The sequence below is a fragment of the Pholis gunnellus genome (assembly GCF_910591455.1).
Source record: "Pholis gunnellus genome assembly, chromosome: 20".
Classification (NCBI taxonomy): Eukaryota; Metazoa; Chordata; class Actinopteri; order Perciformes; family Pholidae; genus Pholis; species Pholis gunnellus.
Genome location: NC_136547.1, coordinates 20,072,132 through 20,095,490, shown reverse-complemented (window position 1 = coordinate 20,095,490; position 23,359 = coordinate 20,072,132). Strand labels below are relative to the sequence as shown.

At 43.7% G+C, this 23,359-nt stretch overlaps 1 protein-coding gene across 1 annotated transcript; it reads left to right on the top strand.

The window, feature by feature from the left end:
- Nucleotides 1–4,265: 4,265 nt before the first annotated feature.
- Nucleotides 4,266–22,532, top strand: LOC306712078 (uncharacterized protein). The gene is made up of 28 exons (XM_079181178.1): nucleotides 4,266–4,288; nucleotides 4,817–4,924; nucleotides 5,277–5,387; nucleotides 5,905–6,015; nucleotides 6,101–6,211; nucleotides 6,753–6,863; nucleotides 6,984–7,094; nucleotides 7,898–8,008; nucleotides 8,651–8,758; nucleotides 9,359–9,469; nucleotides 11,337–11,447; nucleotides 13,079–13,189; nucleotides 13,441–13,542; nucleotides 13,805–13,909; nucleotides 14,010–14,123; nucleotides 15,221–15,325; nucleotides 15,458–15,562; nucleotides 15,662–15,769; nucleotides 16,038–16,148; nucleotides 16,228–16,338; nucleotides 16,459–16,563; nucleotides 16,663–16,767; nucleotides 16,887–16,991; nucleotides 17,072–17,164; nucleotides 17,244–17,579; nucleotides 17,989–18,166; nucleotides 20,092–20,222; nucleotides 20,452–22,532. The coding sequence occupies exons 1-28, from the start codon at nucleotides 4,268–4,270 to the stop codon at nucleotides 20,626–20,628; spliced, it is 3,327 nt and encodes a 1,108-aa protein (XP_079037304.1). The 5' UTR covers nucleotides 4,266–4,267; the 3' UTR covers nucleotides 20,629–22,532.
- Nucleotides 22,533–23,359: the final 827 nt, after the last annotated feature.

Sequence of the window (23,359 nt, the reverse complement as noted above, 5' to 3'; positions counted from 1 at the left end):
ATAAGAAGTCGGGGCGGCAGCAGGCCGGCAGCTGTCTGCACTCTGTGATGTCAGAGACTCTGGACACTCAACACGCCAAGCAGGCCTCTGAGATCCAGAGCCAGGTACCCCCCACACACCGGAGCACGTCCACGCACTGCATGTGATGTACATCTGAACCTGAGATCTGATCCCAGTCCAGCTACTTCAGGAAGAACATGTAACACAACGTTACATCTTCACAAACATTACAGAGTCAGAGATATGAGGGAAAGCCTGCCCAGCCCTGAGATTAAGCTGTAATACTGGTGTATTACAAGTACTGTACTTAAGTATCATTTTGCAATACTTGTACTTTACTTGAGTATTATTTATTTTCTGCTACTTTCTACTACATCTCAGAGGGAAATATTGTTCTTTTTACTGCACTATATTTATCTGATTAACTGCAGATTCAGATTCAAAATACAAAATATAATCAACCAATAAATGACTATATGTTATTATAGATTAAATACGGTTAAACGGTCTCATGCTACTCATTATGGGATGAATAGATTACTGGATTAAAGAAAAAAGCCATTAAATGCACCAAACATGAGTAAAAGCATCATTTAGGCATTGATGTACTGACAGAATGTGACATAGATTCTCTGTGTGTGAGTTAAAGGCGGTTCAGTTGTGATAGTTTGTATCGTCTGACTGATGAACGCCGTCGTCTCTGCAGCTGAAGTACAAACAGGACGTGCAGAAGTCGAGCAGTTTGTTCTCCAGCCTTCCTCAAACGCTGCAGACCGAGCGGGCCAAGGAGGCGACAGAGCTCCAGAGTCAGGTGACCAACTCAGATAAACAGCAGCTCAACATCTGCATCGCTGCAGCGCACGAGAGACAACGAGCAGTTAAAGCTGCCAGATGTTTCCTTTCTTCCGTAAATATCAGTCTGCGCCATTTATCCATTTATAGTGATCCACTGAGGGGGAAGTCACGAAGAGAAAGAAATAGAATAAATTACTGAATAAAAGAAAAAAGTCATTAAATGTTCCAAAAATAATAATAAAAAAATGAATTTGGCATTAATTAATGAATTCATTCATATATTAATGTTCACTAACTTGGAATTTATTTATTTTGGTATAAAGTATATAAAGTGATACAAATGACCTAAAGTGACACATTAATGAATCAATAGTTATAATGCAACAATATAACTTATTATTCTCTTTAACTTTTTGGTACATTTTAATAAAAGTATTACAAACTATTAGAGACGCAGTTCTGAACTATAGTAAAGCACTTCAAACACACGTGTGTGTGTGTTGGTGTCTCTGTAGACAGTAATGTGTATGTGTGTGTGTGTGTGTGTGTGTGTGTGTGTGTGTGTGTGTTTTAGGTGAAATATAAAGCAGGAGGAAAGAAGGAGGCGTCGTCGTCTCTCTACCACCTCCTCCCTGAGACGCCGGAGATGCATTTCGCCAAACAGATGTCAGAGATACAGAGCGAGGTGCAGCGGAAATCTACTCTCTCGTGTTTATATATATATCTGTGTTTTTATACATCTTTTATGTACATATCTGTGTTTTTATACATCTTTTATGTATTTATCTGTGTTTTTATACATCTTTTATGTACATATCTGTGTTTTTATACATCTTTTATGTACATATCTGTGTTTTTATACATCTTTTATGTCTGCAGACTAAGTACAAGAAGGACAGAGAGGATCTGTCCATCACGTTGTTCTCTCTGCTGCCTGAAACTCTGCAGACTCAGTTTGTGAAGGAGATGAATGAGACTCACAGCGAGGTGAGAAACATGATCGTTCTTATTGATTCTGAATCTGCATTCATCCTCAAATATAACAGGAGGTTATGTTACTATTATTATATTTTATATTACATTATATACATTATATATATATATATATATATATATAACAATGTTTCTGTCCTTCTTTGTCTTGAATGAAGACGCTGCAGTAACTGATGAATAGCTTTTGTAGGTTTGTGTATATATATATATATATATATACATATATATATATATATACACAAATATATATATATATATATATATATATATATATATATATATATATATATATATATATATATATATATACAAATATATATATATATATATATATCAGGGGCGGGAAGCTGAAGTCCTATTGGTGGACAGCTGATGATGTCACAGAATGTTGCCCAATCAGGATGCACGTGTGATAAGAGTTGGTCTGAAGAAGATTGTACATTTTTAGATGTTGGTGGAACAAGAACGGATTGAAGGACGACTGCGTGGTTAGTGTAATACTTGTGTGTGTGTGTGTGTGTGTGTGTGTGTGTGTGTGTGTGTGTGTGTGTGTGTGTGTGTGTGTGTCAGGTGAAGTACAAGCAGGCTGGGAAGCAGCAGACGGCGTCTTCTCTTTACTCCAAACTGCCCGAAACTCTGGAGACCAAACACGCCAAAGAAGCTTCTGAACTCCAGAGTGAAGTGAGTCTCTCCTCCTTCAGCTGCACTTTGTGCTGCTGCATCAGCTCAACACTCAGCAGGAAAACATCTCCATCTCACATCAAACACTTGTGTTCACAGTGCAGCTGTGATCCTCATGAGCACGACATGAACCAATCAGGAGACTGAAACATCTCATTCTGCAGCAGGAAACCTGTTCTACTGACTTGACATTTGGAGAATAAGAGTTGAATGAGAGATGAATGTGTTGTCAAGACTCAACAACAAGAACAGGAGCCTGTGCTGGAGAACGTGTGTGTGTGTGTGTGTGTGTGTTTATGTTGCTCGGTATATTAAAGGCATATCATTTAGTTTTTATGAGGTTAATCACAGCTGTCACTCACAAATCACTAAATATAAAAAATGAAACGCACGAGACACAAAATGAGGAAAGAGACACAAAACAGACACAAAGAGACACAAAACAGACACAAAGAGACACAAAACAGCCACAAAGAGACACAAAACAACTACGAAAAGATGCAAAACAGCAAGAAAAAGAGGCTGAACAACCTGAAGTGTGTCCTGCTCCTCTGTCTCCTCTGCTCCTCATCTCTTAACCCACACAGGCCTGAACCTCGTGCACCCAACAGGTGTACGAGTGCCACAGCATCTGTGTGAACCGGCCCTTTAAACCATGAACTGGTTGGGTTACAAACTAAGACTTTGTTCTACTGGAGCTGAATCTCGTTCAGTGTCGTTTTTGTTTTGATTCTTTGTTATTTTTTCCGACAGAAAAAGTACAAAGATGAGGGGAGGAAGGAGATGACGTCGTCTCTGTACTCTCAGCTTCCTGAAACCTCAGAGACTCAGTTTGCCCGAGAGATGACTGAGCTACAGAGTGAGGTACAGCGCACACACACACACACACACACACACACACACACACACACACACACACACACACACACACACACACACCTGTTGTTTGATAAACGTCCTCCTGAACTTGTCGTCTCTAGAACAAATATAAGGAGAGCGGGAAGAAGAGCCAGAGCACCAGCGTCTACTCTCAGCTCCCAGAGACCAACGACATCCAGTTTGCCAAATCTGTCTCTGAAATACAGAGCGAGGTACGGAGAGACGTCACTTCCTCTGATAACAGCAGAACAACATCACGGCAGCTCAGACGTCACGGAACACGTGACAGACTGCCGCTGTCCTCTTGTGTTTCGTAGGCCAGGTATAAGGAAGCGGGCAGGAGAGACGCGTCCAGCTCGCTGTACTCCAAGCTGCCGGAGACTCTGGACACGCTGCGCGCTAAAGAAGCGTCTCAGCTGCAGAGTCAGGTGTGAACGGATGATCGGGCCTCACTGGGGGGGAAAGACACAAAGCTGAAGCTGTTATCTGCCACCGGCCTCCATTGACAAGAACAGTGTACTAACCGCCCGAGGCAGCATAGAACCAGCAGCTCCTGTGTTCTGTGTTTTTGTCAATGGAGTCTGGTGTCTTTGAAGAGCAAACGTCTCTCGGTCTCCTTTGTCTCCGTGCAGGTGAAGTACAAGCAGGACGGCAGGAAGGAGGCGAGCGGCTCTCTGTACCGCCAGCTCCCTGAAACCACAGAGACACAGCTGGCTAAAGAGCAGAGAGACATGTACAGCGAGGTGAGGAGCCGCCCCCCCGAGAGACGAACAGAAGTCTGAATGAGTGTCTGTGCCGGCTGTCTGAGCTCCGTGTGCTCCGTTCTCAGGTGAAGTACAAAGAAGACGGGAAGAAGGAGGCCGGCAGGAGCCTGTACTCGCTCCTCCCCGAGACCGCAGACACACAGTTTGCCAAGCAGATGTCAGAGATCCAGAGCGAGGTGAGGACCCTGAACGCCCCGCACAGATGCTCTGCAGTTTAACCTGAATTTAATTGTGTCATTTGCAGGATACATTTTGCATAATTTAGCATGATAAATGCAGTTTAAGCCAAAGCTGCGTTCATGAGCATTTTGTTCCCAAAGATGGAGAAATAATCTGGATTATTGCTGTCGTGGAAAAAGTCTCTTTCTGTCTAAATGCGTCTGTAAATTAATACATTTCATTTTTACATTACGGTAAAAATCTCATCGAATATTGAATTGGAGCTCTCAGATTTACTTCATTTATAGTTTTGTTCTGTGATTATTAACCTCTCATAATTATGATTTTCATTTCTTTTACCTAATATCGCCGTCATAGAATGACAATAAGACAATAAGAAGTATATTGTTTCATATTGTTCTCTTAGACAAAGCACCATAAGAACAAAGAGGAAACAAAGAAACAACTGGAGGATTTAATGATGTTAATCTACCTTTCTTTTGTCTTTCTTTTGTCTTTTCTTTTGTCTTTTCTTGTGTCTGCAGACTAAGTACAAGAAGGACAGAGAGGATCTGTCCATCACGTTGTTCTCTCTGCTGCCTGAAACTCTGCAGACTCACTTTGTGAAGGAGATGAATGAGACTCACAGCGACGTGAGAAACACTTTTATTCTTTCTTCTTGTTGATTTAGTTTTAGTTTTTGTTGACAAGTCTTCAGAGAATGTGTGTGTGCGTCAGTGCATCGTGTGTGTGCTGAGTCTCAGACACTCCGCCGTGTTAACGCGCTGCTGATGAACTGACCGCCGCCGTCTATTCTGGTCGCGTTATCAGAAGCACGTTCGCGGCTGCTGGATACCTTTAACTCTTCATCTCCTCCACACACTCAGAGCGGTTGAGCTTTTAATATTGCACAATATTAATGTTCTTTTCAAGGCATGTGAAAGCTCGTTTGCATGCAAGTACATGTTCTGCCTCTCGTGATCTCGTGTTTGTTTCTCTCTGCAGGTCAAGTACAAGGAGGCAGGAAAGAAGGAAGCCAGCAGCTCTCTGTACCACCAGCTGCCCGAGACTCTGGAGACGCAGCGCGTTAAAGAGGCTACGGAGCTGCAGAGCGAGGTACGCACCATATCTATTATTCACACGCCCTCCCGCACATGCTCAGTGCGAACGACGCGTCGACCGCAAAACTGGCTGCGTTCGTCAGGAGGGAGCGTTGCTCTTCAAAAGAACTAATGAAAGAATAATCTGCTTCACTTTCAGACACTTTGAACGCTGCCGTGCGTGTTTGTGATGCTGTTTGTAGCTCCGGTAGAAGAGAGCGTTACGTAACTCAGACACTCAGCAGACAAACGGAGTCAGTAATCATGAGAATATGGTTCAGTCTCTCTGCTGCTCCTCCAACGGTTCATGGTGGTTTTAGGATTAAACGTTCACTCATCCACTCATTCACTCATTCACTGGCTCATGTGACTCTTTTCTGTCAGTAAACGCGATGACGTATTGATGTGAATAATTCTCTGAACATGTACGCTAACGCTGGTTAGCGAGTTTTGTTATATATGTAATATTTCATGTTAAAGTCGAGCTAAACTAAACCCACAGTAGAGTAAGCTGAGATCGTTGTTTCCTTCAGAACAAGTACAAGCAGAGCGGGAAGAAGTCCATGTCGTCCAGTCTCTACGCTCAGCTGCCTCAGACGGCCGAGACGCAGCTCGCCGCCAAGATGTCCGACCTGCAGAGCGAGGTTACGATCAGCACGAGCGTTAACACACACTGGGTACACGTGAGGGTGTGCTCCTTGATCCTGAATGAGTTTCATGTCTGTTCAGAGTAAATACAAGGAGGACGGGATGAAGAACCTCTCTCACAGCTTCTACTCGCAGCTTCCACAAACAGCTGAAACTCAGTTTGCTAAAACCGTCTCTGAGCAGCAGAGCGAGGTGAGCGAGACGCTGGTTTCATTTTATAAATCATGAAGCTTTTGATTCTTCTAATACCACGTTTACCTCTACCCCAAACATTAACTCATATCCAGGGTGGTTGTTGTGTAAGAAAATCTACTTTTAAGTTTGGTCTTAAATTCCACACTAACAGTGTACGCAAATACACAATATGTCCGATGAAATATTAGAGCACACAAGACTAATATTATCCCAGGATGCAGTGCGGTAGAGATAACGACGGCAACCTCCGGTTCTGCCAAATAAACCAAAGCTTCGTGTGTTAAAGCTGCATTCTCTCTAGTGTCCACCAGGGGGCGACTCCTCTGGTTGTATAGAAGTCTATGAGAAAATGACTCTACTTCTCTCTTGATTTATTACCTCAGTAAACATTGTAAACATGAGTTTATGGTCTCAATCTCTAGTTTCAAGTCTTCTTCAACACAGCATGTAACTAAAAACACAACAAACTCAGTCAAAATGAGTGCTGTGACTGCTAGCTAACAGAGCTGACAGCGCTAACAGCTGATGGTCTCCTCAGGCTAGGTACAAGGAGGCGAGCAGGAAGGAGGCGAGCAGCTGTCTGTACCACCAGCTTCCTGTCACCATGGAGACGCTGCACGCCAAGGAGGCGACGGAGCTACAGAGTCAGGTAACGAGATGGATGATAATAACTATATCATGATATTACATCGTCATATCATGTGTGTAGCTCGGTTAGCCTGGGTCAGTCTTGGAGGGGTTAACCTGGTGTCTTCGTCCTCCTCTCCAGCTGAAGTACAGAGAAGGAGGTAAGAAGGAGCAGAGCTCCGCCCTTTACTCCGCTCTGCCTCACACCGAAGAGATGAAGGCTGCTAAAGCTGCCATGGAGCTCCAGAGTCAGGTGAGTCCACGACGTGTACTCACAGCTTTTACTGCAGGAAGTACTCACAGTATATACATACTATGTGACAGTAAGAGTACTCACAGTATAAACATACTGTGTGACAGTAAGAGTACTCACAGTATATACATACTGTGTGACAGTAAGAGTACTCATAGTATAAACATACTGTGTGACAGTACGAGTACTCATACCACACTAAAAGTACGCCGTTGTGGTAAAAGTCCTAATACCACACAGTAGAAATACTCTGTTACAGTAAAATATTCCTTCAGTAACAGTACGTCAGTATGATCAGTAAATGGTAGTAAAAGTGACCTGTGACTGTTCTACTGTTATATATACGTTATATATGTCATATTACTGATGTAGTTGAACTATGAGCTAACATTACGGATCAATCCGCTGATTCTTTTCTGCATTTATTTGTTTCATCCAAACCTCAAAACTAGTAGAAACAAAGTAAGATAATGAAAAGAAGAAGCAGTAAATCTGGGAAATGATCAATCAATTAATCGACTAATCTGCTATTTTTTTCATGTTTTATGTGCAAAAATCTTAATTTATAGATTTAATAAAGCTGTCAGATATACAGTCTGATGTGGAGAAGAAGTTTTAAGTGAGAAGAAAGTACAGAGACTCAACAGGACAAACTAACATGAACACAACATGCTTCCTGTTGACTTCCTGTTGACTTCCTGTTGACTTCCTGTTGACTTCCTTCATCTTCCTTCATCTTCCTTCATCTTCCTTCATCTTCCTTCATCTTCCTTCATCTTCCCCTCTTTGTGTTCATGCTGCAGATTAAATATAAGCAGAAAGGCCTGCAGGAGATCAGCTGCAGTGTTTTCCACCAAATGCCAGAAACCAAAGAGACGGAGTTCATGAAGCAGATCTCTGAACTTCAGAGTGAGGTGAGACGAGTGTTTATTAGAGCCGTTGTAGGTGAAACGTGTATATATATATTATATATATATATATATATATATAATATATATATATACAGTATATATATATATATATATATATATATATATATATTACGGAGCCGAGGGAGGGGGACAATATTCAAATAAAAGATTCTGAAATTAGGATATTAAAATTGTAAATTTACAAGAAACAATTTAAAAAATGTAAAGATTAAAGTGAGAAATGTACGTCATAAGTATTGTTCTTGTGTAAAGGTTGATCTGAAAGATATTCATACACATACATGTGTTGACTGTCATGTTCTTTTGTGATGAGGTTGATCCAAACAAAGGATATTTTTCCTTTATTTAAAAAAAAAAACAATTTTCCCAATTTTGTTCCTCGTAACTTCGTGAATTTAGTGAGTTTGTTTTTTTGTGCACATTTTTGACTTTATGACCTCAGAGAATATTCAAGTTTTTTTGTAAATGAATGACTTTAATTGCAGAGAATGTATCAGAGAGTTTTCTTGTGAAATCTCTTTCTGTTGCTCTCTTAAGTACCAGAAGGACAAAGAGGAAACAAAGGATCAGAAGAAAACGGGAGGATTTCATGATGATGATGAATCTTTTCTTTCTTGTCTGCAGACTAAGTACAAGAAGGACAGAGAGGATCTGTCCAACACGCTGTTCTCTCTGCTGCCTGAAACTCTGCAGACTCACTTTGTGAAGGAGATGAATGAGACTCACAGCGAGGTGGGAAACACTGAATATTTTATATATATATGTGTGTGTGTGTGTGTGTGTGTGTTTGCCTGGAACAGACATAATGAATCAAGAGTCTAACTCACAGCTTGTCCGTCTCGTTATGTTCTTAGTGTTTGTTGTTCGTGCTTCACTAAAGAGCGTCTTCATCCATTGACCTCATGAAAGTCCCGTAACGTCTGTAAATAATGTTTAAAGTGTTGCTGTTCACCATTATATACTTAAATTTGAAGTCCATCAGATCCTGTTTGTATTTGTCATAATTAGTACAGTTAGTAGTGTATTAGCATATATTTATATCATTATGTCATCAGCAAACAAGTTTATATTCTATTAAACCGCCCACTTTAATCCCCAGATCCACTTTATATTAGTGATCGTTATAATCCTGATTACAGAAGAAACTGAATCAAAAAGTGTTTGTTATTCATTTTAAAACAAAAAAGGAAACTTTACCAAGTGACCGTGTACTTAAAGCAGAATGAAGAATACGCCTGTTTAACCTGATACGATGTGTATTGTTCCTTTGGTCTCTGCGGCGTTATAATCGGTGCTCTTATTGGTCTCGTGTTGTTGTTTCTCGTTTCCCAGAGTAAATACAAGGAGGCGAGTAAGAAGGAGCTGCTGACCTCTCTGTACTCTCTGCTGCCGGAGACCAAAGACACTCAACACGCCAAAGAGCAAAGCCAGCTGCTCAGTGAGGTACGAAGCAGCCAACACGTTCACTAACACGTTCACTAACACGTTCATTAACACGTTCACCAACACGTTCACAAACAGGTTCACTAACATGTTCACCAACACGCTCACCAACACGCTCACCAACACGTTCACCAACACGTCAGTAACACGTTCACCAACACGTTCACCAACACGTTCACCAACACGTTCACCAACACGTTCACAAACAGGTTCACCAACACGTTCACCAACACGTTCACCAACACGTTCACAAACAGGTTCACTAACATGTTCACCAACACGCTCACCAACACGCTCACCAACACGTTCACCAACACGTCAGTAACACGTTCACCAACACGTTCACCAACACGTTCACCAACACGTTCACAAACAGGTTCACCAACACGTTCACCAACACGTTCACCAACACGTTCACTAACACGTTCACCAACACGCTCACCAACACGTTCACCAACACGTCAGTAACACGTTCACCAACACGTTCACCAACACGTTCACCAACACGTTCACAAACAGGTTCACCAACACGTTCACCAACACGCTCACCAACACGTTCACCAACACGTCAGTAACACGTTCACCAACACGTTCACCAACACGTTCACAAACAGGTTCACTAACATGTTCACCAACACGCTCACCAACACGCTCACCAACACGTTCACCAACACGTTCACTAACACGTTCACTAACACGTTCACCAACACGCTCACCAACACGCTCACCAACACGTTCACCAACACGTTCACTAACACGTTCACTAACACGTTCATTAACACGTTCACCAACACGTTCACAAACAGGTTCACTAACATGTTCACCAACACGCTCACCAACACGCTCACCAACACGTTCACCAACACGTTCACCAACACGTCAGTAACACGTTCACCAACACGTCAGTAACATGTTCACCAACACGTTCACCAACGCGTTCACCAACGCGTTCACCAACGCGTTCACCAACATGTTCATTAACACGTTCACTAACACACTCATTAACACGTTCACCAACACGGTTCTCATGCTGCATTTATACCTTTTGTTGTCAGAGATATTTTATAACTCGCGTTTACGTTGCACAATTAAAGACATTTAGTCTGAGCGCTGTTATGCCGTATTGTGCTCGTGTTATTCCTTTAGCAGTGTGAAGACACTACAGACACAATCAGTGCACATTAGAGAACAACTGGACCATTAAAGCAGATAGAGAGGAAGAAAAGGCTCATGGGAAATGTGGTCCTATTACAACGACACTGAACCTCATGTCCAGAGATAGATGTTGCCATTCGGTCATTTTAATATTTTATTTTGTTTCCTTCATTAATCCTTCATTAATCCTTCATTAATCCTTCATTAATCCTTCCTTTTTAATTTACTTATTGTTTTATGTAGTTATTTACATCAGGGCATCATGAATTTAATTTCATAATTATTCTCCATAAATGTAAATGAGCGTTGATACAATATGCTGTTTATTTTAAATCAAACTGATAATTAAACTAAGTATCTAGTTACGGATGCACCGATACGATTCTAATAAGAGAAATAATCTGCTAATATTGAGCATATTTATAATAATAATAATAAATCTATGTGTGGAAGTGATGAACAATGTGCACCAACATTAATTTAGACTCGGAACATTGTTTGGAAGTTATTTAATGTCCATAAATTGATGTATTTCTAATCAGAATGAACATATTAATATAATATTTAAAGCTGATGCTTGCACCTTTATGAAACTATTTGTATTGCTTGTAAATGTGGTTGCACTGCTTCTTTAAAAGAGTCCGATCTGCCATCACTCGGTTGTTGTGTTCTTTATTATTCTGCCTGTAAAGAGTTGTGTGTTGCGTTGCAGAAGGCGTACAGGGAGGAGGGCAGGAAGGAGGCCGGCTGCAGTCTGTACGCACAGATGCCCCAAACCATCGACACCGTGTTCAACAAAGAGCTGAGCAAGACGCAGAGCGACGTGAGTCTGTGGCCTTAAAGGAGTTCACTTTTTACTCCACAACGGTAAAGACTCTCTGTGCTGTGAAGGTCATACTTTGAGGTAAAGGTCGATCAAACGATATCCGTTCAGAGTTATCAGAGCGGTCATGTAGTTCCATCCTCAGAAAGACAAATATCTGCTTTCACCGCAAAATATCTCCGAGCAGATTGCATCATCACTGCAGTCTGCATGAAATCACAGTAAGTAGAGAGCATCCTTGTGTTGTATGTTGTGAGAAGAAGAAGAGAAGACAAGAGCAGCAGGCAGAGAGAGACAATGGTTCATAACTAAAGAGCAAATGTGAGGTATTTAAATAGTAACGTCCCAAGATGCTCTCTGTTTAAAGAGGAACTAAACCTCCGAACCTCGTCATTCAGACGTAAAGTAGTGTTGTTGATGGATTCAGGTCCTAATCTTGACATTTTAATGACTTAAATATTGTCTAAAACAAAACAAAAAGACAAGAATGTCACTTTAAAACATCTACAATTTTTCAGGAATCGACTCAAACTAAACTAAATGTAATGTATCTGTCATAATTAACCCTAACACACACACACACACACACACACACACACACACACACACACACACACACACACACACACACACACACACACACACACACACACACACACAGAGGAAGTGTTGTACTGTGTTGGTATCGTTTTGTCTGCTGAGGCGTTAACACTGAGAGCAGCTGTGTGGAGTTCCACCGCCTGAGGACACAGACACTGACCTACTGCCTACACACACACACACACACACGCACACACTCTGACGCACACACACACACACACTCTGACACACACACACACACACACACACACACACACACACACACACACACACACACTCACACACACACATGCAGTCGAGACAAACAGCAGGTTGAAGCTGTGAAAACACACCATTGCTGTGAATAAATCCACTTTTACTAAGGAGGTCAGAGGTCAGGAGGTCAGGAGGTCAGGAGGTCGACGCCAACTGGAGCGTGAAACGTAGACGTTTGTGACGTCTTTGTTACCAAAGCTTTTATTTTGGTGGTTTACAGCAGGAGCGCCGGCCCTTTAAGAGTCCCAACAGTGTGGAGGTTTTAAACTGAAAAGCTGAAACATCATCAGCTGATATATTTAAACAGATATAATCAAACAGATATAATCAAACAGATATAATTAAACAGATATAATTAAACAGTGCATTGTTTTTAAAACGTGATCATTTCAAGTAGAAGAACGCAGCAGGTTTGTTAATATTCATTTCAAGCTGTGAACTCCAGTTGGAAGCTGAATCTGATGTTCAATACATGAACGCTCTGTCTTTATTTAACTGCCTCCTTCCCCTCTCCTCTCCTCTCTCCTCTCTCTCCTCCTCTCCTCTCCTCCCTCCTCTCCTCTCTCCTCTCCTCACCTCTCTCCTCTCTCCTCTCCTCTCTCCTCTCTCTCCTCCTCTCCTCTCTCCCCCCCCCCCTCCTTCCTCTCCTCCCCTCTCCGCTCCTCTCTCCTCTCCTCCCTCCTCTCTTCTCTCCTCTCTTCTCCCTCCTCTCTCCTCCCCTCCTCTCCTCTCCTCCTCTCCTCTCCTCTCCTCTCCTCCCTCCTCTCCGTGTGTAGAAGTCCTATAAGGAGCAGTATAACCTCCAGAAGGGGAGGTGTAGCTACAGCTCCATGAGCGCTCTACCGGCGGTGGACCACGCCATGGAGGTCACCAAGCAGCAGAGTGAAGTAAACACACGTTTGATCTCCATGAAACCAAACACTGTGGAACATAACCGCAGCTGTTATGTTTGAATATGCAAATGAGGCATCATGTAATCTGAACATTAGATAAAAGAATTCTTGTTTCATTTTGTCGACATATTAGAGTCAAAGGTTCCTAAAGATATAAATGAGTCTATAAAGGATATGTGTCACTCCTCACTCTAAACATGGTCTATTATGGTCTGTTATGTGACGGCTTCCTGTGCTGGTCTCAGGTCAGCTACAGAAAGGGCAGAGAGGAGCTCCATCACGGCAACTCGCTGTCAGACAGACCCGACATCCTCAACGCCACCAACGCCACCAAGCTGGCCAGCGACGTGAGTGTGTGTGTGTGAGTGTGAGTGTGAGTGTGAGTGTGAGTGTGAGTGTGTGTGTGAGTGTGAGTGTGAGTGTGTGTGTGTGTGTGTGTGTGTGTGTGTGCGTGAACACGTAACTACGTCCCATTCACAGGCTGTCCCCCTGAGAGGAGCCGCTGATTATTTATAGAAAAGACTGAAGTGCAGTTATGTAACGACACACTGTTGTTTACTGTGTGTGTGTGTGTGTGTGTGTGTGTGTGTGTGTGTGTGATATCCACAGGTGGCCTATAAGAGCAACACTAAGCAGCACGTTTACAGCGACGGGTCACTTCTGGACAGAACCGACATCCAGCACGCCAAGGAGGTTTCAAAGCTGACCAGCCAGGTATCACACACACACACACACACACACACACACACAGTCTACCCAGCATGCATTGGGGGCAGCTCCGGACAGATCACCCAGCCTGTTTTCACGTCTGCAGGTGAAGTACAAGGAGAGCTTCGACAGAGATCTGAAGGGCCAGAGGCCTCGTTACAACCCGCTGGACTGTCTCTCCTTCAGACACACACAGGCTGCTGCTGCTCTGGCCAGTCAGGTGGGTGTATATGTAATAAAGATATAATATAGTATTATACATTATTAATTGTTCTACGCAATTAGGTTTAAAGATGGTCGTTTGTTTACAATAACTAGAGAAGCGTCGTCACTGACGTTACATCAGCGTCGAGTCCTCGTCTCACGCGGGGATCGAACAGCGGTCTGCTGGTGAACCGTCACGGCTCCGTGTTCACGATGACGCGGAGTTACAGCGTTTATATTCAGATGACAGAGAGACGCTTTGGATCCAGATCGGGTCTGTTGTTATTTAGAGCAGCGATGACATCATGTCTCTATGGAAACATGACGTCATATTTAAACTGAACTCATCAGAATAATCACCTCAACACGCTCCTCTTCATCAACCACCCCGGTGTGTGTGTGTGTGTGTGTGTGGTACATCAGTGTGTGACTCCATGCTTGCATAGAAATGTGTGTGTGTGTGTGTGTGTGTGTGTGTGTGTGAGAGAGAGAGAGAGAGAGAGAGAGAAAGTATGTGAGTGTGTGTGTGTGTGCGTGTGAGAGAGAGTATGTGTGAGTGTGTGTGTGTGTGCGTGTGAGAGAGAGTATGTGTGAGTGTGTGTGTGTGTGTGTGTGTGTGTGTGTGTGTGTGAGAGAGAGTACGTGTGTGTGTGTGTGTGTGTGTGTGTGTGTGTGTCTCATTCACTTTGACTCACACTCTAAAAATTCACCCTGTTGTGTGGGCGTAACCATGGCAACCTTTTTGGAAGGCAAATGAAGAGAGATTGTAGGACGAGAGCTGGAGGAGTTGAAGGGGGTGCACACACACACACACACACACACACACACACACACACACACACACACACACACACACACACACACACACACACACACACACACACACACACTCACACACACACACACGCCTCCATGGTTCAGGTTCAGCCGCTCCACAGCGTTGCGTAACAGCTCGTTGAGACTCTCCGGCTTCTGTTATCCAGTGAAGAGGAGGAGTTTACTCTTCACCTCCGGAGCTTCTTTTAGTGAAGACGAGGAGCGAGCAGCCATACTGAAGAACGCTATTATTAACTATTATCTGTTCATCTGATCGGGCCTTGTTGTGTCCTCCAGGTGAAGTACAGGAACCAGAACCAGAACCAGAAACCAGAGTCCTCAGACCTGCCCAACCTCCTGCAGCTGGAGCACGTCCTGCACGCCAGCAAGCTGCAGAGCAACGTACGACATCGTCGCTCCGCTGCTGCCACGGTCCTCACAAGTGTGGAAGGACAGATATAAATGTGTGTGTGTGTGTGTGTGTGTGTGTGTGTGTGTGTGTGTGTGTGTGTGTGTGTGTGTGTGTGTGCTCAGGTGGAGTATAAGAAGAAGTACAAAGAGACGAAGGCTCAGTACCACACGGCTGTGGACACGGCTGAACAGCTCCACCACAGGGAGAACGCAGTGCTGCACAGCCAGGTGACTCTTCATACTGACTCCTCCTCCTCCTCCTCCTCCTCCTCCTCCTCCTCCTCCTCCTCCCTCTGTTGATCAGTGTGTTTGTAAATCTGTCTTCAGGTGAAGTACAGAGAGGAGTACGAGAGGAGCAGAGGTCGCTCTCAGATGGAGTTTGGAGACACTCAGACGTACAAAGTGACTAAAGAAGCTCAGAGGATGCAGAGCGAGGTGATCTTCATCTTCATCTTCATCTTCACACTCCAACGTCTTCAGCTTCATGCAATGTTTATCTTTGTTCTTCATTTTCAACTGGAAAGACCGGATGAGTCATACACACGATACAAGACTAAAACACAAAAAAAACAAAAACACACAACTCTGAATCTCAAAATACTTAAAACACGAAATATGTCCAATAATTAGTCTGTGAGAGATGATTAGACTAGGTTTTAATCTTTACTCTCTCTCTCTCTCTCTCTCTCCCTCTCTCCCTCAGAGAGAGTACCGTAGGGACTATGAGGAGCACGTTAAAGGTAAAGCGTTGGTGGACGCAGACCAGACGCCCGGATACCTCACAGCCTGCCACGCTAGCAGCCTGCTGAGCGAGGTAACACACACACACACACACACTCACACACACACACACATACGGTACAATAAGTGAACACGTGTTAATGGTTGTGCAGAAGGAGTACCGTCGGGACTTAGAGAGGGACATCGTGGGTAAAGGCATGGAGCTGAGCGCCGACGTCCTCGACATGCAACGAGCCAAGAGAGCCTCCGAGATCCAGAGCCAGGTGCTCCATCAGTGGCTTCTAGTTTTAAAATATCTACGGAAGCCCTTTGGGGACTTTTATTAAAATGACGTGCACATGAAAATCCTCACGTGTGTGTGTTATTTGAATGGTGTGTCACAGAGGTCCTACAAGCAGACGGACCAGCTCAGAGAGAACTCCTACGGGACGGTTACAGACACTCCTGAGCTGCTGCACGCCTCCTACCTCAAAGACATCTACAGCCAGGTGTGTGTGTGTGTGTGTGTGTGTGTGTGTGTGTGTGGATGCTGGTAGATCTATTGTGGGAAGTGACGAAGACTTCCTGTCCCCCTCTGTCCTTTATAGAAGAAGTACAAGCACGAGGCGGAGCGTCTGAAGGGACGCTACAGTCAGCTTTCAGAGACGCCGGAGATGGAGAGAGTCAAAGCCAACCAGAGACACATCAGCTCTGTGAGTCTCTGTTCTTTATCATCATCATTTATCTTCATCACGTCCTCATAGAATGACCTCAGTTCCCCTGTTGATGCTCCGACTGTGTGTTTTTAAAGCGGCTCTCTGTCGCCCTCTAGCTGCAGTACTGCTGGGACTCAAAGCTGATGAGAGGCCTCATGTCTTCAGTCACGGAGACGCCGGAGATCGTCCTCGCCAGGGAGAACGCCAAGAGGATCAGCGACGTACGTATACGCCCGCGTTAGCTCGTGTCGATCGCGTGAAATCATTTTGAGAGAAGATTACATGAAGCCACTCTGCTCAGGTCTGTTACAGAGAGGAAGTGGGCCGTGGCACCGCCGTCATGGACACGCCTGAGATGGAGCGAGTCCGCCGCAACCAGGAGAACATCAGCTCGGTCTGGACAGACACACACACACACACACACACACACACACACACACACAACTAAAGAGCTCTTCATATCTTCCCACCAGGTGAAGTACAAGCAGAGTTCGGTGAAGGCCTCCAGTGTCGGAGTGACTCCAGAACTGGAGAGAGTCCGACAGAACCAGGAGAACATCAGCTCGGCAAGACGCACACACACGCACACACACACACACACACACGCACAAACACACACACGCACACACATGCACACAACTTCTCAGAGTGATGTCATATGTTACATCGTGTGTGTGTGTGTGTGTGTGTGTGTGTGTAAACAGGTGAAGTACCAGCGCGACCTGCAGGAGATGAAGGGCCACAGCTGCACCGAGCTGGACACGCCTGAGTACAGGCGTGTCAGGAGGTCACAGGACTCGGTCTCCATGGTAGCGGCCTGGTGGGAGGAGCTAACACGAGTGGCGTGGCACCGCGGGGTGGGGCTGAGGCACCGCTGCTAACGCCCGAAACCACCGGGCAGCATGGAGGACAGAGCACCGCGTGTGTGTGTGTGTGTGTGTGTGTTACTGGAGGTCCTCAGGTAGACCTGAATCCAGACACAGGACCAGGTCTCAGGTTCTCTAGTCCAAGACCTCTAGAGTGGAAGACTAATAGTAAAAGATTTTAAAAAAACATTCCCTGTGTGTGTGTTTTATTTGCTCACTGACCAAATGCACCCTGACATGTGTGTGTGTGTGTGTGTGTGTGTGATTCCTAACACTAATGTGTGTGTGTGTGTTAACCCTTTTATATTTCCATGACGACTCCATGACACGTATGGTTTATCTGCTCCGACAGGCCAAGTACCACGAGGACTTCGAGCGGGCGCGCGGCCGAGGCTGCACGCCGGGATTGGACGAGCCCAGCATGGAGCGCTACCAGAGAGCCAATCAGATGATCGGAGAGGCGGGATACGGCAAAGGGATCCACCCACAGGCGATGGAGATGGACAGACGACCTGGAGGCATCATCGTAGGTCAGTGAGCTCGCCTTGTTTACGTACAGTACCGTTTCACAATAAAAGCCTACCATTTCACAATAAAAGCCTTGATGCATTTGATGTCTTCATTTAGTTTTATTGTGGTTCTGTTCGTGTGTTTGTAGAACTTTCTCTTTTAAACGACACAAACTCTTCTCCCTCTGGGTTCTCAGGTTGTTTTAATAGTTTTATGTAATATTTGTTTCAACTTGACTGTCTTCAGCCCTTCGTGGGACACATGCAGGCTTTTATTCTCCTTTAATGATTATCTTCTTTTGTTAGAGCTCAGAAACCTCAGACATGGTGGTGAACTGGAGGTTTCCTGCTCCGCCTCCTCTGAGAGTGTTGTAGTTCTTTTCATTGAGTCCGTGTAAACACTTTCCCTCCCGTCTGAAGACCTGAAGGTGTGGAGGACCGACCCGGGCTCCATCTTTGACTGTGACCCTCTGGAGGACGACGTCCAGTCCAAGAGCCTCCGCAGGATGTCTGGTACCTCACCTGAACCAGAGCGGCTTCCTGTTGATTCAGTGTTTACTCTAAAGATGGAGATATTGTCTTATTGTCAACCAATATGATGAATACGCCTGTTTCCTCCTGTTTGTTTGATCAAAGCTGAAGCTATATTTATTTGTTTTTAAAGATCCAGTAGGAACCAATGGGCTTGTAGCCACAGACAGGAAGTCAGACATTATTGAGAGACGCACAAACACGTTTTCTTCTCATTGTTGACAATAAGAAAAAATCATCCCGAGCCTTTAAACATGTTTTATGTATCTTTGTTTGTTCTTATTAGATTATTATTTATTATTCTTCCTCTTCCTCTTCCTCTTCCTCTTCCTCTCCTGCGCTGCCCCCTGGTGGCGGCCTCCTGTCAGAGCGGGTCGAGCGCCGGCCGCTCTCCCAGCAGTCTGTCAGCTCGCTGACCTCTGACCTCTGCAGCAGCGCTGAAACCCCCGGTATCTCAACTCATATCATCTCCTTCCCTCATGTCATCTCCTTCACTCACATCATCTCCTTCACTCATGTCATCTCCTTCCCTCATATCATCTCCTTCTCTCACATCATCTCCTTCACTCATATCATCTCCTTCACTCACATCATCTCCTTCACTCACGTCATCTCCTTCACTCACATCATCTCCTTCACTCACATCATCTCCTTCCCTCACATCATCTCCTTCCCTCATATCATCTCCTTCACTCACGTCATCTCCTTCCCTCATATCATCTCCTTCACTCATATCATCTCCTTCCCTCACATCATCTCCTTCCCTCATATCATCTCCTTCCCTCACATCATCTCCTTCCCTCATATCATCTCCTTCACTCACATCATCTCCTTCCCTCATATCATCTCCTTCACTCATATCATCTCCTTCACTCACATCATCTCCTTCCCTCACATCATCTCCTTCACTCATATCATCTCCTTCACTCACATCATCTCCTTCACTCACGTCATCTCCTTCCCTCATATCATCTCCTTCAATCATGTCATCTCCTTCCCTCACATCATCTCCTTCCCTCATATCATCTCCTTCACTCACATCATCTCCTTCCCTCATATCATCTCCTTCACTCGCATCATCTCCTTCCCTCACATCATCTCCTTCCCTCATATCATCTCCTTCACTCACATCATCTCCTTCCCTCACATCATCTCCTTGCCTCCCATCATCTCCTTCACTCACATCATCTCCTTCACTTCTCCCTGAACACTAACAGGACGACGGTGAACCGGATGGAGACGCACACCTGCATGTCTTTTCCTGTGAAGTCTCTAATCCACGAATAAGACAGAATAACTCTCCTCACAGGTTCTTGTAACAGTTTGAATCAGAGGAGGTTCCTCTTTCCACGGCTCAGACAAGGAGGAGGACAAACGGTCTCATATTGTGTCCGTCTGTCTGTCTTGTGTTCCAGCTCCGGTCCTCCCTGGAGCGTACCATCAGGGCGTCCACATGCAGCAGCAGCAGCATCATCACGGCTACATGCACCAGACCAGCATGTCGTCCGTCAGATCCGTGACCTCCCCGCCGCACGCCGCCACCATGGTATGTTCCAAGATCTCAGGGGTTTTATTTTGATTTGTATTTAATTCACTATATTTATTATGATTTTATTTATTATTTATTATTATTTTATTTTTATTTTTATTTTTATTTTTATTTTTATTTTTATTTTTTTTATTTTATTTTATTTTATTTATTTTATTTGGAACTGTATTAACAGGATCAAGGGAATAAGGGCTCACATGTCACACCTCTCCCTCTGGTCCTGCAGCGGGTCTACCGGGCGCTCTACGACTACGCGGCTCAGGACCACGACGAGGTCTCCTTCAGGGACGGCGACGTCATCGTCAACGCTCAGGCCATCGACGAGGGCTGGATGTACGGCACCGTGCAGCGCACCGGCAAGTCGGGCATGCTGCCGGCCAACTACGTGGAGTTCTGCAACTAGAGGAGGAGGGAGAGTTAGGACCCGCCCCCTCACTGTCACTGCTAACCAATCAGCAGTCAGGGATGTTCTCTGCATTTCAGGGACACGGTGACGTCACAGCCAGATGTGTAGGATATAATAAAAACATGCAGACATTACACAATATATAATCCATCACAGACACATCAGTGAGCAGGAAATAGACCAGAATGCAATGCAGCTGCAGGGACAGGTATGAATATCATATTTATATTTCTGCCCGTTAGTTTCTTCTCTAGGGTGTTGTTGAAAGGCATTTTGGGAAACGTAGGCAATCCCTAGCTAAAGAAGAATACATGAACCATTTCTTTCTTAGAAAACAACAGCTGGAACACAGAGAACATCACAGGCTGCTGATTCAAGCTGATGGAGAACGTGAGGACGGAGGTTTGATCACGTTAACGGGACAGCGGTGAGGTTTAGAAGTGTGGTGGTTTGAGGTACTTCTACTCGGTCAGAGTACTACCACAGTAGATGTACTACAGCTTCAGTTCTTTATCAGAAAGGTCCGTCTGTCTGAAACACAGCAGTACATCTACTGTAGTACTCTGACTAAGTAAAGTACCTCAAACAAACACACTTTAAACTATCACTACTGTCCCTTTAAGGAGCAAAGAAAAGTAGGAACGTTTAGATCTCGCATGCTGTCGACGAGTTATGTCGAATATTACAACTAGAGGAGGAAACGAGACGCATGACGAGAGAAGCTCTGAGAGGTTAGAAGCAACAAACTATATCATATTATTCACTTATTCTTTCTTCAGCTGTTGGAATAAGATGGTTTTTGTATAGTGGAGAAAACAAAGCAGTTAGGTCTGATTCTCGGGCTAAAAGGTTTAAAATGAGTTTGTTTTCTTATTGTCGTTAAATCCAATGAGAAGCCTGAAGTGAATCACATCGTGACGTCTCACAGAGCTCCTTTAAAAACACACGAATGAGCCACATCGTAGTTCAAACACTCACCAGAGCAGCAAACGTGGATTCATCCGCCGCAGAAAATAGTCCCCCATAGAATATATATTTACATCTCCAGTAGGAACCAATGGGCTTTGAGCTGAGAGCCACAGGCAGGAAGTCAGACCGTATTAACAGACGGACTGTTTGGGGTTTTAATTGGATTTTTGACAATAAGAAACATTTTTTTTTACCTTTTTAAGGATGGAGGAGAGTTAAAGAGGAGCAGAGGAAACATTCTGTGTTTCAGAGAATAAAGAGGAAATAACGTGCTGTATGGGGGGGGGTCAAGAATAACAAAATAAATAGGAAGAGTTTAGAGATCTCTCAAGTTATTTCAGTTATTTACCCTGAGTTTGAACGTTCGGGTGAGTTTAGTTTTACTTTGAAGGATCACAGCTTCTCACGAGCCTCTGTGTTTGTAAAGGTCTTCACTAACTCACCGTGTCTCTTTCTGTTTCTCTTCTTTATAACTAGACACATAAAAACAAGACGCACAGAGACCGTGTTCCGTCTGAACAGACTGTGTGAGACTATTTTGATACGCGGGCTCCCGTCTCATGTTTTGGTAAAGTTCTATTCGACCTGTTTGTATCCAGTGAGTCGTGTTTTTAGGGTTCGTTGTCTTGCTGTGTTTTGGTTGCATCCCGGTCGTGCAGACGAATAAAAACTTCACTTTCGCCACGATTCTAGCTGGAGAGCATTTTTGATTTCATAGATACTAGATGCAATAGAATATAATTTACTGAGTATTCATATGTTAGCTGTTGATTTTGGAAGAGGCGCTTTGTGTTTTATAAAAATCTTGCATTTGAGGATTTTTTTGGCTTCTTTGTAAAGTTTTTGATTTAGTCTGTACGTCATCACAGATATCACTAAGTTTATTTACATATTATTTGAAATTATATATCACTCATTCTCAGTTGTGTTTTGTTTGCCATATGATAATAACAATGTGTTTCATGTGGTAGAAATAAAAACAGATAATTCAAACAAAGTCAAGTTTGGTTCTTCTCATCTTAGATACTGTTAATCAGAATTTATACACATATTACAATTACTATGTGCTAATATATTTAGGCATTAACTGTGGAATTACATGAAGAATAAAATACATTATGGACTTTTAAGAGCTAGAATAAAAGCCCTATGTGCCAAACACAAGTGGTTTCATTACTAGTTGTACTACTAGAAAACAATGCCTGCTTTATTGTGATTACACATACAGATATAGACAAACCGTTAGAAATCATTTTAATAGCTGGTATTATATACCAATAAAAAATCCGTCAATTAGTTGGTTTCACTCTTTTATTTTTCCCTTTTTCTTTTTACAGTTAATATGCCTTTTTAAAGTTATTTTTATTCGTTTTAGATTAAAAAGTCCAATTCTAGAATTGTTTTAGTTTTAAAGTGGGTCATTTTAGCAGCAGTCATGAAAAGAATATTGTTTTATTCTGATTGATTTCCGGGCGGCCTATACTTCCGGTGTTTCGTCGAAACCAGTTCCCCCATAGATTTATGTTTCCACCGAAATGTAACCTGAACACAGAGTCCTCTTAATGTTCCTCTTTAAATAAATGCTTCAAACTAGTCTTAGTTTGACCCCAACTAGTTAACGACGCCTAACCACAACGTAACCAAAGTTGCCGCGGACAGGGTTAAGAGAGGGACAATCTGAACGGGTAACAGACTTCATCACAACACCTATTGGTCCGTATCTTTTGCGCATGCGTTGTTATAATAATAGTACCGGAAG